At 46.7% G+C, this 17,081-nt stretch overlaps 1 protein-coding gene across 2 annotated transcripts in view; it reads right to left on the bottom strand.

The window, feature by feature from the left end:
* Window positions 1-12,648, bottom strand: part of INSC (INSC spindle orientation adaptor protein) — a 132,273-nt gene extending 119,625 nt beyond the window's left edge. The window contains exon 1 of one of the 2 annotated variants that reach the window (XM_001172337.7): window positions 12,483-12,648. In XM_001172337.7, coding sequence (XP_001172337.3) covers window positions 12,483-12,578 — 96 coding nt within the window. In that variant the 5' untranslated portion in view covers window positions 12,579-12,648. Of the gene's footprint in view, window positions 1-10,015; window positions 10,107-12,482 lie in introns of those variants that run through there. The other variant, XM_001172325.6, reaches the window with a different exon arrangement.
* Between the last annotated feature and the right edge of the window lie 4,433 nt (window positions 12,649-17,081).

Below are 17,081 nucleotides of genomic sequence, written 5' to 3'. Positions count from 1 at the left end.
ATTCACACTTTGTATGGTGTATAGTACCCTGTTTACTGTCCATCTTCCCAAACCAAATCCTCTAAGGGCATGAAATATGTGCTTTGCTCACTGTCATATCTCCAGGGCTGAGACTTAAACATGGCACCTACTAGGTAGGTGCTAAGTAGATAAATGAATGAATTCGTGAGGGAGGGAATGAGCAAATGAGTCTGTAACTTAGACCCTTGCAACCTTCAGGCATTTTTCCAAGATGCTGTTATCTAATGTGGCTGTCATTGTCCTATGCCTGCTCAATTCCAGCCCTGTCAGCCGCCGAAGCAGATGGACAGCACACATTCTAGGGAGCTCTTTGTAAATGACAAGCCTAAGAGAACTGAAAGAACAGCTTCTATGGGGATGGGGCCAGGATTAGTCTACTGCCTGGTTTCTAAATGCCACATTTTAAAATCCTGCTCTCCCACCCTCCCCCAGCCTCTCTGCAAATTCCACAGGGCTAAAGTGCAATCATAGTCTAAACTGAAGAAGAAAACAAAAGCAACACCTTTTCCACCATAGGGCTCATGGGGAGCTGTGTTCCTATTTCCCCTTAAGGCCAGAGCCCCCTAACACCTCTGCAAAGCCCAGTCTATCTTATATCTACCTGAATAAGGAGCCTAATCTCTAATTTCTCATCACCAATGAAAGAGGGGAAGCCAGAAAAGCAGATAGTGAGCCAAGAGGAGTAATCAGTGTGGCCACTTCTGGTCTCCCACTCTTCCTGCTGACACCCTGCAATCATACCCAGCCCAGCCCTAGACCAGCACAGTGACATCTCCCCAACCCCTGACAGTCTCCTCACCTGGGATTCTGAGCTGTGAGGACCATAGAAAAGAGGGATACAGGAGTGGGGCTGAAGATAATGCATTAGCCTTGAGTCCTGCTATAAATCCAACATAAACTCTTGTTCACGGATGGATAGCTGGGTGACAGATGGGTGTGTGGGTGAATGAACAAGAGGAGATAGAAAGTTGAATGAGTGAGTGAGGAATGTAAGAGTAAGTGAGTCAGAGGGATGGAATGAGCTGTTCTGTCCTAGTGCTGATGACATCTTTGAAAGGATGGCTCACTGGGCTTAGTAAGACCCACTTTCTGTATTCTCCTTTAAGCATATGTCTAGTGCAGTGTTAGATGTAGGAAGGAGGTTGACAGCTCCTGACAAATGTGAATCATTTGTTCCAAGGAGTCTTCCATAGAATTGTAAAGATATTTTATACAAGTCCCCAAGGAGCAAAGTCAGGACCACCTGGGAACCCCTTCTATCTCCTGTATGCTCTACAAACCAGAGATAAGGATAGATAGAGAAGCCACAGCTCAGGGATGCCACTTGTGACTTAGCCATCTCCTCCAGGGACCTTGTTAGAATCATCCGGGAATTAGATGTACCTGTCACGAGCCTCCCAAAAGCTCCTTAGTGACATCTTAATTTGTACAGAAGATGGTAAGCTCTCTGAGGGACAGACATGGTTGGCAGGCACCCCAAATGCCAGGTGTCCCAAAATGAATGATCATTTTCCTCCTCAAATCTACTTCTCTTCTCATTTTTATTCCACTGAATGGTTCCATCATCTATCTGGTTACTCAGATGATAAATCTTCATTCATTCATTTGTTCAACATATATTTGTGGCATGTGTCAGTAACATGGTACCATGATACCTGCTAGGATAAAGTAACGAGCAAAACCAGACATGGTTCCAACCCTCACAGAGCTCATCATCATATAGAGAAAGTAAGCATTAATGATTACATAAATAAATGTAAAATTGAAACTATGATAAAGGCTTGAAGGAGGCACATGTTTTAAAACTTTATAAAGTGGGGTTGGACCTGGTCCTGAAGATTATGAAAGTGACAACTCAGCTGAGAACTGAGAGTAAAGCAGGAATTCGGTAGGTGGAGTCAGGAAGAACGAGCATTCTAAGCAGAGGAACAGCCAATACAAAGACTTATGGTGGGAGGGAGCCTAACAAGCCCAAGGGATTGAGACTCAGCTGAGGTCAGTGTGGCAGGGAGAGCCAGGGAGGGAGTGCTGGGTAGGGAGATGTAGGAGAGGGCAGCAGGGCCAGGCAAGCAAGACTTTGTAGGACTTATTAAGGAGTGTGGTCTTTATCTTAAGATCAATAGGAAGCAACTAATGTACTTTTAAGGAAGAAAATGATATGAACAGAGTTGTGTTTTGAAATGCGCTCTGGCTGCTGTGTGGAGAACAAATTGGAGGGGAGCCAGTGTGGATATAAGGGTACCAGGGGGCTCCTGTGGTACCCCAGAAACATGAAGATGCTACCATGAACTAGGATGATGCTGGTGGAGATGGAGAGAAGTGAAAGATTTGAGAGATATTTACAAGCTAATATCAACAAGATATGGGGACAGATTGGATATGGGTTTTGAGGGAGAGAGGTGTTGAGGATGACTGCCAGGTCTGTCTGCCTTGTGCAGCTACCCAGACGAAGGAGTCATTCAACAAAATCCAAAATACCTGAAGAGGACCAGGTTTCAGTAGGATGAAGAACTACAGATATTCTGTTTTGGACACGTTGAGTTTGAGAGGCCTTTGAGGCATCAAACTGGAAGTCACTTAGACTCCTTCATCTCCCTCAATTTCTGCATTCACCAGTCACTGTGTCCTATTGATTCTACCTCCTCTTCATTTGAACTTAGTTCAGGCCCTGGTAATTACTGTATGAATAATTAAAACAATCTCCAGGCTCTTTCTTCTTCCAATCCATTCACCCACCTCATGCTGTCTGTCTAAATATCGCCTCCTGAAAGAGGCCATTTCTAACCACCCAATCTAAAGTATTCCTACCCCATTACTCTCTATCACAGTGTTTGGGGTTTTTTCTTCTAAAAACATGTAACAATGTATTGTATTGGTTGATTGGAGAAATAAATATACATATATGTCCCAACTCTGTTTGCTAAGAGAGCATATAAACGATGACACACCAATCACAAGGAGCACAGGTAGCCTTTAAATCTTGGTTTCTAAATACCATTTTCGACTAAAAGGATCCAGGACTCTTCAGGCAAATGGCTAATTCCAGGGCTGTAGCAAAGTAAGGAAACTAAGCCTGTAACTTCTTGCTATAGTAAATAGTAAGGAAGAGCACAGAGAATCATGGGGATGCATCAAAAACAAAGAAAGCCAGCTTGCAGAGCCTCCCACTAATCAAGTTTGGGACAATTTGAACATTGAGATAAAATAAAGATAATAATTGATTATAACCCATTGAATAAATGAAGAATTCATGAGACCCTAGTGATAGGAAGGGAGGGAGTGGGGAAAAGATTTTTTTAAAGTAGAATGCCAACTACTAAACACGGAAGAAATAATTGATTCAAAATGATCAATGATGATAAAATCAGTGGGTATAAATTTGATAAGGAACAGGTTATACACAGTCTCAAAGTATCTCACCACAAATCACTTATTAATTCCAGAGAGAAAAAATAATAATTTTGCAGTGGAGAAACTGGCAGACATTATTCTTAAGCAAGTGATAAAAGCTCCCATCACCAGCACTGGGACAATCCCCACATCATGTGCTTGCTGATATGAAAACTGGAGATGACATAACCTCACTGCAGTTGTATTCCTGCCCCTAATGCATTGCTTGAATCTAATCATGCAGAACCATCCACAATAACCAAATTGAGAGATATTCCACATAATAACTGACCTGTGCTATTCAAAAACATAAAGTTCAAAAAATAAATAAAGCAGAAGAACTGCTCTGGATTTGAGGAGACTAAAGAGAGATGACAATTAAATGCAATCTATGGATTGGATCTTGACTGAGGTGAGGGAGATTGGGGAGCCATAAAGACATTATTAGGACCGAATTGCACTGTGGTAAGAGATTATCCTTTTTAAGGAAATATATACTTAACGATATAGGGGCTAAAGAGGCATCATGTCTCTAATTTCTCCTCAACTAATCAGAAATATAAATATTTTCATATGTATTCATATATATAATAAAACAATAAATATAAAAATATACAGTGAAATATGTGATATAAACAATAAAAATATATGCAAACAATAAAAATAATATTTTTGCATGATTGGAGAGAATGAAAGTAATAAGGTAAACGGAAGATCATGTAAACAGTTGAAACATGAATAAAGAGAGATTTCTTATATAAGTCTTATACATTTTTATATTTGATATGTCAAAATTTAGAGTGACATAAAAATAGGAAGCACTCAATAAATGTTTGTTGAATGAATAAGTGAGCCCATATTCAACCATGTCCCTCCCTTCTTAAAATACCTCAGTGCTTGTCCATAAATATGACAAAAAGTCTAAACATCTCAGAACAGCAATCCAGACTGGACTCCATACAAAGCTCCTTGTAACATCTTCCATCTCATCCCCAACACTACTGACCACCCACACCATAGGCTCCAGTTATGCTAAGTGCTTAAAATTCCCCAAACTTACCACGTTAGGCAACACTTGTGTGCCCTCACACGTGCTGGTCTCTCTACCTACAATGTCCTCCTCTTCCTGGCAACTTCCTGTTATCTTTCAAGATCCACACCAAGTACTTACACTTTCGGGAAGGCCTTTCTGACTGCCCCAGTTGGAGACAACACTTCCTTGCTGCTACATTAGTGCCTCTAGTACCTGCTTTGATCATGCCCCACAGACAGGCCTTTATTTGTTTACAAGTCTGCCTTGCCATAAGGTCTGATTGCTACTTGAAGCCCGGGATATTCCTACTTACCTCTACCCCCAGCGCCTTGCACAGACCCTGGCACAGCAAATGATCTCAATTAATACTGAGGTATGAATAAATGAATCAGTTTTGGTTGTACTTTCTGGATCTTCCAAGAGAACCCTTAACTTTAGTCTCTTTCATCATCCTCAGAAAATGCAGAGAAGTGAGAGAAATGAGTTCTCTCATTTTATGCACCAGGAAAGGGAGGCTCAGAGAAGGTAAGTGACATAACCCAAGATAACACAGTGTGCCCAAGGGTGAGTCAGAGCTGGAATCCAGATCTTGTGCCAATTAGGCCGGTGTTCTTTCACAGAAAGTGGGTGGCATAAGAAAGAAGGATATTGCATTTTACGGTTTGCCTATTCTATGCCAGACACTGAATTTCAAATAAACTTTCCAGTTCAAGCACCACATTGCCTTATGAGGAACCCCATTTTACAGATGAGGAAACTGAGGCTTCAAGTCAGATCTGTCTGGCTGCAAAGCCTGTGCACTCTTTTCCGCACATTGCCAGTATGTACTGCCCACCTCTGACCCTCCATCAAAAGAAGTGAGGTGGCCTGAGCCAATTGTTCTGTCTCTCAACAGTGTCTTTAAATCCAGCACCACACACAGGCCCACAACGTAGCTTACACCCTCCAACCACAGGCCACATTTCACATGGTTTCCAAACCCAGAATATTTGGTTTGTAAGACAAAACCTTCATTTCTCCAGCAGAAAGTGAACACTATACACAACTACCCAGCCAAACTGCTGACGCCTACAGACACTGCATCACACCAAACAGAGTCTGATCTGCCCCAAGACATCCTCAAAGCATCCAAGACTCCCCCAGAGCTTGGCACTGAGGGGACCCTGGAGCTGGGGGAGGGGAGATCAGACCGGCCAGATCGCAGAGTCTGGGCAGAGGCTTGGTTCCCAGGACAGAGGTTGCTCCATGTAGAAGTGAAGGCACAGAAGTTCAACACTGCCCACTGCATGTTGGTGGGGGGTTGAAAGACAGAGGGAGAGATCCCCACACAGCCCAGGAGGCCTTTCCCACCCCTTCAATCCCTGCTTCTCACACAGCAACAGTCTCAAGCTGAGGCTGGAAAGGCCAATGATGCTGATCACGTTGAGGTCCTGGAGACAGACAGAGAAGTCAAGCCCCTTAGCCTCATTCCCCAATTTGCCCAAAGGAGTAGTTTTTTCTGCTTTGAAAGCCTTTGAAATGAGGGAGTTGCTGGCATCTCATGGTCAGTGGACATTCACTACACACTCTGGAGTTAGACAGATCTGGAAAGGAATCTTTGCTAGCTCTGACCTTGGGCTAGTTGTTTAGCCTTGCTGTGTTTCTGTTTCCTTATATTTAAAATAGTCTTAACTATTTCATAGAGTTGGTATAGAGGTTTCATGAAACAAAAGATGGAAAGAGCCTAAAAAGGAAGCTGAACAGTAGTCAATAATAAATAAAAGTGAGTTACTGTGAGTTACCTTTCCTGCACGGAAGTCCTAACTATCTCACACAATGCTCTTGCTGGCTTTTAAGCCTGTTTTCACTTGGTTGAGCTTAAAGCCCAGGGGACAACCAGAGTCTAAATAGTGTGAAAATTCAGCAGAGATGTGCTCCAGTCTTGGTCTTACCTTTTTAAGATGACACTTATCTGGGAAGGAAAAAACACCTCACCCATACCAAGCCACCAGCACATTACTCAGTACCAGGCCACAGGGGATTTCCTCTTTCCTACCTTGTGATCAAATGCTTCTGGGAGGATATATCTTGAAGGCAGGCAACGGCCACCAGCTTGGGTTGACATAAGACATACTGAGAAGCAGGACCTCAATGCAATGCCTGAAAGCCCACCATTCAAGTTATTCTAATCATTCTTTGTTGCTAAGCTTTACCCTCCAGCTTTCTCCTTTCCAAACATGAATGGCCTTGGGCAGCATAAAATAATTTGACTTGGAGTGAATTAGAAGTTTCACCAACTTTGCAATGTGGCTAGAACCCTGCCCTGCATTCAGATGAGGTGCACCTCTGCAGATAAGAGGTGACAAATGATTCCCTGATCACTTAGCCTCACAGACCCAGGCAAGGAGGCAGTAAAGCCCTTCATGTGCTCCTCCACACTCCTAAGTCCAAGCTCCCCATCCCAAGCTCCAGTTCCACAAGGGCCATCCCTGATCAGAGATGTTGTGTTCCATACTGGGGGAGGGCTCAGATCCAAGAGACACAGACATCCCAGCAGAGCCCTGAGTTGGGCAGGGTCACATGAGGAAGGGGTGGCTGTGGGGCCAGGGCCAGGCTTAGGGCAAGGGTCAAACTCTTTCGGGCACCCAGACACTTGAGCTTTTGAGACAGGGAAGAGCTGGCAGCTGAAACACTCGGAGCAGGGGGTGTTTATCAATGGCCCAATTCATTCTCAACTATCCCCCTTGTCTGAGCCAGCACAGAGATGGGCATTATGTCCCAGAGCTACTAGGAAAAAAACCTCCAAGACATCGTCACCAATTAGAGTTCAAAGGTACAGAAGCCAAATTGAGACATATGAGTTGAAAACCAGATGACATATTTGAAATTGAGGATGTCCCAGGAAAATCCAGTGTGATTCCCATCCCCAGAGACCAATAGAATGCTTAATTGCTGGTTTTTCATTTATTTGTTCTGATTTCCTTCAACAAAGGATGTGGAAGTTTACAGTTAAAAATATGTATTCTATAAAGTTGATAAAGCAGAAATTAGAAGTCAAAGCAATGGTTCCAACTAACATAGTTATTACAACAGAGCCATATGATGGACTAAGAGCTTCCCAGCAAGCAGAGTGACAAGGGAAGCACAATGGGAAAATAATTCCTTCCCCTGCCACCTTTATTCTGCTGGACTGACCACAGCCTGCCCTTTTTTAACCACTCCCAAGGGTCAGGTATAGGATCAGGCCAAAGAGAAGCTAGATCCCAGCATTCCCCTCAAAAAATGGTTGAACCCAACTTGCTCTCCTGCATATTAGAGGAGTTGGTGGGTGAGAGCTTAGTCACCCCTTAGACTAAACCATAAACACTAAGAAAGAAGAAACTCAGGCCAGGCATGGTGGCTCACACCTGTTATCCCAGCAGTTTGGGAGGCCTAGGCAGGCAGATCACCTGAGGTCAGGAGCTCAAGACCAGCCTGACCAACATGGAGAAACCCCATCTCTACTAAAAATACAAAAATTAGCCGGGCATGGTGGTGGGGGTCTATAATCCCAGCTACTCAGGGGCTGAGGCAGGAGAATCGCTTGAATCCGGGAGGCGGAGGTTGCAGTGAGCTGAGATCATGCCACTGCACTCCAGCCTGGGCGACAGAGCGAGACTCCATCAAAGAAGGAAGGAAGGAAGGAAGGAAGGAAGGAAGGAAGGAAGGAAGGAAGGAAGGAAGGAAGGAAGGAAGGAAGGAGTGAGAGAGAGAGATAGAGAAAGAAAGAAAGAAAGAAAGAGAAAGAAAGAGAAAAGAAAAGAAAGGAAGGAAGGAAGAAAAAAAGAAAGAATGGAAGGAAGGAAGGAAGGAAAAGAGAGAAAGAGAAGGAAGGAAGAAAGGAAGGGAAGGAAGGAAGCTCAATACCATCTTTCTAACTTCCCAACTGAAAGAGCACATTTAGTCTGGGTACCTCACTGAAGTATACAGAAGAGAATAGCCAGGATGGGACAGGTCTAGAAGCTCTACTAAGAAGAATAACACCACCACTCAGCTGGTATTTTAGGGCACCTACTCTTCCAAGCGCTGTATAGTGTGTGCCCAGTGGTCACCAGGGGGAGGAGGTCATGGAGAAGATTCTGTCCAGAAAAAAAGATAACCACTGGAAGAAAGGAGAGGAGCAGAGCAAATGCCATCCCTCCACCAGCCTGTGGGAGGGAGACTCAAAGTAGGGTTGAACGAAACCAAAGAAGAGAAAGAATCAACCCAGCTCAATTCACTGTCCTCCCTGCCAAATGGTTGCCTTGGGACCCAACCCAGAAAGGTCACTGCTTCTCTGCAGCAAGTGTAATCCAGAGTATAAACTACAGCATGGAGCAAATTATATATGCTGAGCTCCATGTCAGATCCCAGCCTGACCTGGCTTGCCTTCCAAAGGCAGTGTTTGGAAGTTTTCACTTCTAAAAGGGCGAACACTGCTTCTAAGTCCCAGAGCTAAAGGGACAGGATGCTCTCTGGCTGAGCTCCATGGACAGCCTCAGTTTCAGATTAAATGGAACCCCTCAAAGGCACCACATCACCATCTGCCCTGACCCCCACAGCCAAAGTCCCTGACTTAAAATATTCCCCACTGAGGCCAGTTTCTTGGACCCATTCTCAGAGGTACAATATATAGGTTAAAAGGGGCAAAAGTGGGAGGAGGCTAGCGGCTGAGGGTGGGGCCACACCAGGGATACATTTGCACATATGCATTGAACAAAGTGGGTGCATGTTACATACATGTCGTTGTCCACAGGTATACATGTTGAAAGTGTGAATGGTTGCATGGCTATCCTGAGAAGAGAGTGTGCAAGACTGGTGCACATGGACAGGAATGTGTGTATGCTGAGCATGTGAGCGTGGGTGCACTGCGAGTGTTTGTGGGTGGCCATGGCCATATGGTCCACTCATCCCCTGGCCTCCTGTCTCTTCTCCTGGTTTAAGAGTGGGGTCTCCCAAGCTGTCTCCCTGACCCTGGTCTAGCCAGATGGGGTCAGTCAGAGCCACATTCACTCCAGTGTTGTGTGAGGGCTCTGAGCTTCTGTCCTTCTCCAAGCCCTGAGAAACCAAAGCTGAATGACCCACAGAGAAGACACCCAAGCTGGGACAAGTCAGGTCACCTTAGAAAGCCTGAGTTCAGATACCACTCCCTAGCCCCAACTTCTGCCTTCCTGGGTTCACACTGGCACATCCACTCATCCACATGTGGACTGGCTCAGCCCACCTGGAGGCCTTCCTGCCACACACACAGGCATTTCCACAGGTACAGACACAGTGCACCCAGGGCAGCAGGTGCCACACAGGCAAACACCTGTGGCCCACTCCAGGCCACCACACACTCTGACACACTCGTTCACCCACACTCGCACCCTGGGGCACATGCTAGAAAATTCCACATGTGGACATCCCATCCAGACACACTCCCTCACACTGGCGCAAGCTCCCCTTCACAAGCACTCTCACTGACACACTTACACCTACTATCCAATTAGTGACAAACCTGCACTGTTCCCAACTAGGCTAGCAGAGGCATCACCAGCCCCCTGAATCCAGCTAGGGGAGCTGTCTACTTACTTAGCGTGCGAGACAGGCGGGTAGTGCGAGCGGCCAGTGGTGGCGGGACGCAGCTGGAGCTCCAGAGGCCGCGCGCGAAGTGGCCGCTCTGCCGGCCCAGCCCGAGAGGCCGCCCCTGGCCCCCGCCCCCCCGCCCCGTTCTCCCCCACCCGCCCTCTCCGAGGCGGTCGCAGCCTCCCAAGGACCTTCCACAGCAGCGCGCTCCCTGCCAAGCCTTGGTCCCGCGTCAGCCACGGCTGCCTGCTGTCTCCGCGGGACTACGAGGCTATTTCGGTGCCCCTGGCGGGGGAAACATGGCCCTCCCTCCCATCTGCAGGAACGCTGGAATGGGGACGCGGTCAGGCCTAATTAGAGACCGGGCTCCCCCGGGCCAGGCGGCAGGCACCAGGGTGATCGCCCGGGAGCCGCGAAGCCATCCAGGCGGGGTCGCCCACAAGGTGCCCCGCATGCCAACATCTGGAGAGGGGAAGGGAATGTGCCGCGATCGTTTCCCTTGGAGCTGAAACAAAACAAGGAGGGATTTGGGTGCAGTTCACTTGCTAGGAAGGAGGAAGCCGCCCAGCTTTGATCGACCCCAAACGCCTAGAATGAGACGGTTTATTCACCGTAGGTGCTTCTCTCTGGAACCTTGCTCACACACACCTAAGTCACCCTCCACATCTTGGACCTGCCAAAAATGACCAGGGGTTGTTGCAGAAACTCCTTCTAACTTCGGCACATAAGATCAGACCCCACCCCCCACCCCCCACCCCCGTCCTGGACTCTGTCAAATAGCTAAATCTAGAGGAATTTGATTCCTACCCAAAAGCTCGGGAATGTGGCATTATTGACCTGGAAGAAAGCTTCCAGATCATTTCATACAACCCCCCCCCCCCGCCTCCGCCATCTTGCTATGAGGCCCCCAAAGCCCAGAGAATCTTGACCTATTCTTGGAGGTCCTCAAGCAAAGGCAGCCCCTGGTCTCCCTTGAGCCCTGTTCCAAAGCTTGAACTCTCTTACTGACAGAAAGATCTCCTTGACATCTAACCTAAATCTCTCACATGCAAACTATGTCAATTTGCTCACAATGTGTATTCAGGGAGAAGGAGCTCAACTCAGTCCCCATGACAAAACGACCACGCCAAGGTCCCACTGCAGCCTTCTCTTCCTTAATGCTAATAATCTCTATTTCTTTTTTCAGGCTCTGGCTGAAGCTGACTGCTGCTCCCTGGACTCGAACACACAGTAGCTCTCTGATATTAACTCTCCTCCTCAGCTCTCTGGGGGCCCAGGGCTCAGAAGGTGGCCAAATCATTCCTCTCAGACAAGCCAGCTTCAACTCTACCCTCCAGTCATCCAGAACAGCCTGATTCTACTCCCCAAGTTCCCTGATAGGGGCCTCAGTTCCTGTCTCAACAAGTGCTGTCTAGGGCTGGGGACAGGGCTTGGTGCCACCTGGCTGGGCATTACCACTGAAACCACAGTCTTACAGACTGTTTGCAGAATCTTCTCTCTGAGTCTGTTTCTGTTAGGGCAGGTGGTATGATAAGAATAGTCTCAGCCAGGAGTGGTGGCTCACGCCTGTAATCCCAGCTCTTTGGGAGGCCAAGGTGGATAGATCACAAAGTCCGGAGATTGAGTCCATCCTGGCCAACATGGTGAAACCCCATCTCTACTAATAATACAAAAATTAGCTGGGCGTGTTGTCATGTGCCTGTTACCCCAGCTACTCAGGAGGCTGAGGCAAGAGAATAGCTTGAACCAATGAGTCGGAGGTTGCAGTGAGCCAGTGAGCCAAGATTGTGCCACTGCACATCAGCCTGGCAACAGAGTGAGATTGCATCAAAAAAGAAAGAAAGAGAGAGAGAGAGAGAGAGAAAGAAAGAAAGAAAGAAAGAAAGAAAGAAAGAAAGAAAGAAAGAAAGAGAGAGAGAAAAGAAAGAAAGAGGAAGGAAGGAAGAAAGGAAGGCAGGGAAGAGAGGGAAGGAAGGGAAAGAAGGGAAGGAAAGGAAGGGAAGGAAAGAAGTCTCCAATTCTTCCTCAAAGAAACCTGTTTTGCATCCTGCCTCTACTACTTTCTAGTGATGAGTCCTTGGACAAATCACTTAACCTCTCTGAGCATCAGTTTTCCCATATGTACATTGGGGAACATAAAAATCTCTGCCCAGCTCATGAGGTTGTTGAAAGTATGAAGTGAGGTCAAGGATGTAAAGCACCTGGAAAACTAAGATATTTTATTATATGCTAGAAATAGAATGAGGCTTAGATCATAAACAGATCGATGTTAGCAAAAAAGCCTCAAAGGTCTTTTATTTCCAGGCCCAAACTCTGTGTCTGGGTTTCAGGGTAAGAGAGGAACAGACTTGGTTTGTTAGATGTTCCCTGGAGGCACTTGGCATAAATGCCCCCCCACCACTTCCCAATACACACACACACACACACACACACACACACACACACACTCACATCCACCTTCCCAGATACATACGGCACAGCACAGCCTCCTGGACTCCTGGACTCCCCATAGACCCCAGCCACCTGGACCTTTGCTGGCCGCCTCTCCATTGCCAGGGGGCCGTCTCATGGCTCCAGACTTGGCTGCAGCGACTCCAAGTCTCCTTACAGAGGCCCCTGTGAACAGCTTCCTTCCCTTTGCCCACCTTTCTGAGCCATGGCCCTGAGAAGGCCTGTGACTCAAGGCAAAGCTTGTCCAAGGCAGTTCAGTACTGAGGCTGCCCAAGGGAGCTCAGAGTTGAAGCTTCCTCCCCCTCGACCCCCTCCGCTCTGTCTGCCTGACTTCTCAATGCTGTGCTGTCCTGCTTAATTCTTAATGGAAATTCCATCCCCGGCGCCGGCCCTAGCTGGCTCAGGGAGTCCAGGCTTGGGCCAACAGCAAACTCCACCAGAGAGACTGGGCCTGTCTGGCTATATAAACACACTTAAACACATATATACATGTGTGTATACACACACCAGCAGCAAGACATGCTCAGAGACATTTACAAACTCAGATATTCTCATCCAGACACATCCAGACACAAAGATAATATACATTCTAATCATTAACATTTATTGCATATACGAGAACTTCATAGGTATCTATTGCTCTAATCCTTAGAACAGTACTAGGTTCTGGTATTATCCCTATTTTACACATGAAGAAACTGAGGCCCAGGGAGGTTAAGTAACTTACCCAAGACATTGATAATAACAGCCTAACACATGAGCACCAGGAACTGTGCTAAGAAGCTTATGTGCATGTTTCATTTTGCTGCCATAGTAACCTTTTATAAAAGTTATTATTATCCCCATAATACAGACACAGAAAAGGGAGGCCAGGTGGTTTAAATCACCTGTCTGTGGCCTCACAGCTGGTGAGATGGAGACTCTACACAGATACACATGGGAATCCTTATGGATGCACAGAAAGACGCACAGGTAAAGACACATGCACATGCTCAGAGGTGTACCCACAAATAGCTTATTTCACCTAAACCAAAGTAGGCACCTCAGGACTGGTCCAGAGCTGTGTCAGGCAAAGGTCCCCTCCAGCCTGACTCCACATTCTTCTCCTGTCCAGATGGCCTATCCCAGATCCACCAGCTTCACATCACTTTAGGAAGGACAAGTTCAGACCTAAATGGAGGAAAGACTTCAGGTTTACACTGCAGTCTGCCAGGTTCATAGTCAACCCCCAGCCTCAGCTCCAAATTGTTTCCCCAGTATTCCCTAGATAGTCACTGAAAGAAGCCTCAGCTACACTCTTCTGAAGGGATCGCACTTCCAAGGAGGGAGCACCTCAGAGGCTCTGAGCACTGACCAGCCTCCAACGCTAGGATCCTGTCCTTCAGGCCCAGATGAATATAAACAGGGCCCTTGGGACAAGGCCTGGCACAGGAGCCCAAGCATTGGGTAGAACAGAGCACATGTTGCCCGAGGGAGTTGAAGTTATACTGTAGGAAGATGGCAAAACCCTGGTGGAATGAGAAGAGACAGGGGTTGGGGCCAGGCCACTCCACCCTCTCCTGCATCTGTTCCACCACATACTTGTTGTGGCTTATTGGCCACGTAGGGGAGGGCAGAAAAGTCCTTTTCCTTTTGGGACAGGCAATGAAGTCCTGAGTCCAGAGAGTTGAGAGGACAGACATGCAGGAGAGATCCAAAGAGTTCAGTCCGCCAGGAGCTTATCCACTGCTTGAAGTTGCTATGCTATGCTAGGTATCTCCAAGGGGCAGGATGTGTGCTGGCCTCAGGCCTCCTTCTAAGCAGCCACAATAGAAAGTGCCTAAGAAGGCCTGTTATAGCCAGGGTAGTCTCTGTTGTCTCTTGTGATTTCCCCTATCCCCAACCCAGAATTCCCCAACTGTTTCTGTTGTCACAAGCTCATCCATCCTGTAGTCAGAGAAAATAGCCCAGCATGGCAGTCCCATGGGGCACCAGCATTGGAAGAGTTTTTTGAGGGAGGAGTGCTTAATCTCCACAAATGAATAAGGAATCATGGTGATTCAGGCAATAGCTCTAAGATGGGGAGATATTCTGAGCTGAAGAATTTGCATTTCTAAAAAGTTCCCAGGTGATGTTGATACTACTGATCTGGAGATCATGCTTTGAGAACCACTACTCTCTAGAATAAGAGAAAGTCAGGGACGATTCCAGTTCAAAACTAAATTTCCAACCTAACTACAACATAAAAATGATCTCTTCTGAAAGCTCCTTAAATGTACAATCCTGGGCCAGGAGCAGCAGCTGACACCAGTAATCCCAGTACCATTTTGGGAGGCTGAGGTGGGAGGATAAGTGGAAGCTAAAAGTTCAAGACCAGCCTAAACAACAAAGCTATACCTCATCTTTGCAAAAAAATAAAAATAAAAAATTAGCCAGGAAAAGTGGTGTGCACCTGTGGTCCCAGCTACTCAGGAGGCTGAGGCAGGAGGATAGGAGGAAGACTGCTTGAGCCCAGAAGCTCAAAGTTACAGTGAGCTATGATCACACCACTGCACTCCACCCTTGGCAACAGAGTGGGACACTTTCAAAAAAAAAAAAAAGAATTTTTAACCTTTTCAGTAGTTTGTACACTTTTTTGCCTAACTTTTCTCTTCCCAACTTCTGTGTCACCCCTGCCATCTATTGGTGGGTCTTTCATGGGCTCTGTCATGGCTCTCTCTGCCCCAGCACACCTCAAGACAAAAAACAGCATCCTCCACTCTGTCCTCTATCTGCACAGAGAAGTTATCAAGATGAGGGACCTGCACAAAAATAGCGATGGCCAGGCAGGCTCTCAGTTCCAGGGATGGAGATAAGAGATCAAAAGGTCATAGTGATAGCAGCTGAAATCCAGCCCCACCCTTAGAGATGAGCAATGGGCATGGGTCCCAGTACCCACAGCTGCAACCTCCAGTATCCCCCTGAGACGTGCACATCAAGATGCTGCCCTGCCCCCAGGATGGAGAGATAGGGCCCTCACAGAGGACAAGGAGACAGAGTATCAGACAGGCTGGTGCAGATGCATCATAAACTCACTTGGGCAATGGCTCATCTATCTCTCCAGGCCTTGCTCTGCAATTCTTACAAGAAGGAAAATGATCCCCAATTCCCAAAACCAGTGTGAGAACCTGTAATATAATTAGAATGGAGAGACAGAAGGGACAGAAAAGCCCTCAGAGATCTCTGGATGCAGGGGTTCTGAAATTTTATGATCCACTAAAATCACCTGAAGGGGGGCAAAATGCAGAGTCCAAGGCCTCCCTCAGTGTTTCTGAGTCAGTAGGTGGGTGGTGTGCTTGAGCCCACATGCACCTCTCTTCCCGAGTGAAGTTCAGTGACTTCACATTGTTAGCTTGAACTTGACCAAGGTAGAAGTATTTATTTACACTACAGAAATTGAGCAAACGCTATAAATTAGGGTGTTTTGTTTTGTTTTCTTTTGGAAAGCCTGTTGTTGATCACTTAGCAGCACACCATGGGACATTGTGGGTCTCTATTTTCTAGCATCCCAAGCAATTATGATGCAGGCCAACTTTGAGAAACACTAATCTAGTGATGAAGTTCTAACCCAAACCCCTCACAGTACAGATAAGAAAACTGAAGCCCAGGCAGGGGAAGAATCCCAGTCATGGCCTCTGTAGTAAGCTGCTCAGTTCAGGTTGGTGGGAGCTGGGGAGCAGCCCTGCCTCTTTACTTGACCCTGTCCTGTATACGTCTGCTCCACTGAATACCTGCTGAGGTTTATTGGCTACGTGGGGGAGGGTGGGAAAGTCCTGTTGCTTGTGAGCCAAATAGATTACTTCTTATCAGCATTTAGAATTTGAACTACCTGACCAGAGTGCCCTGGACAGCAGAAAATAAATTCCAAGGCTGCCTTGCCCTTCCCAAACCTTAACTATAATCTCTTCCTTGAATTTAGAGAGATTCCCTAGTATCCTTCCAACAATGTCCATATGTGTCTTAGAGTAACAAGCAATAATCCCTTACTCACAATCAAGACCATCTTCAGAAATACAGCCACAGAGTAAATTAGTGAAAATAAGAACCCAAGATTCCTGCCCCTTTGTCTTTCCCCTACATCATGCCCTGCCCTCAGACGGGATGCCAAAGGACAAATTATTGTGCAAACATGCAACTCTCTAGGGTGGTGGTTTTCAAAGAGTGGTCCTAGACCAGCTATCTTGACAACACCTGGGATCTTATAACAACATGCAAATTCTCAGGTTTCACCCCACAGCGACTGAATCAGAAAATCTGTCACTACCGTCTAGCAAGCTGCATTTGAACAAGTCTCCTAGGAGATTCTGATGTCTGCTAAACTTTGAGGAGAATTGCTCCAGTGGGAGGAGTCATAGCTTAGCCTCCCTAACAATGAAATAAAGGTTGTTCAGGTCAGGGAGGAAAGGCCATCAGGGTGTAAGACCAGCATGGGCTGTGTAGGGCCGGTCACACCACTTCCTCCCCAGCTTCCTTAACCCCATGCACCCAGAGAATCCCAAGAGACTAAGCAGTGGCTGTGCATCCTGAACTAAGATAGAGTCCCCCTTTATGAAGCCTAAAAAGCAATACCTTTCCAAAAACAGCAGGACAACCTCAGCAAAGT

Source organism: Pan troglodytes, chromosome 9, assembly GCF_028858775.2.
Source record: "Pan troglodytes isolate AG18354 chromosome 9, NHGRI_mPanTro3-v2.0_pri, whole genome shotgun sequence".
In the NCBI taxonomy this organism is placed as follows: domain Eukaryota; kingdom Metazoa; phylum Chordata; class Mammalia; order Primates; family Hominidae; genus Pan; species Pan troglodytes.
Note: the sequence above shows the minus strand (reverse complement) of the source record. Positions and strands in the feature narration are given on the sequence as shown.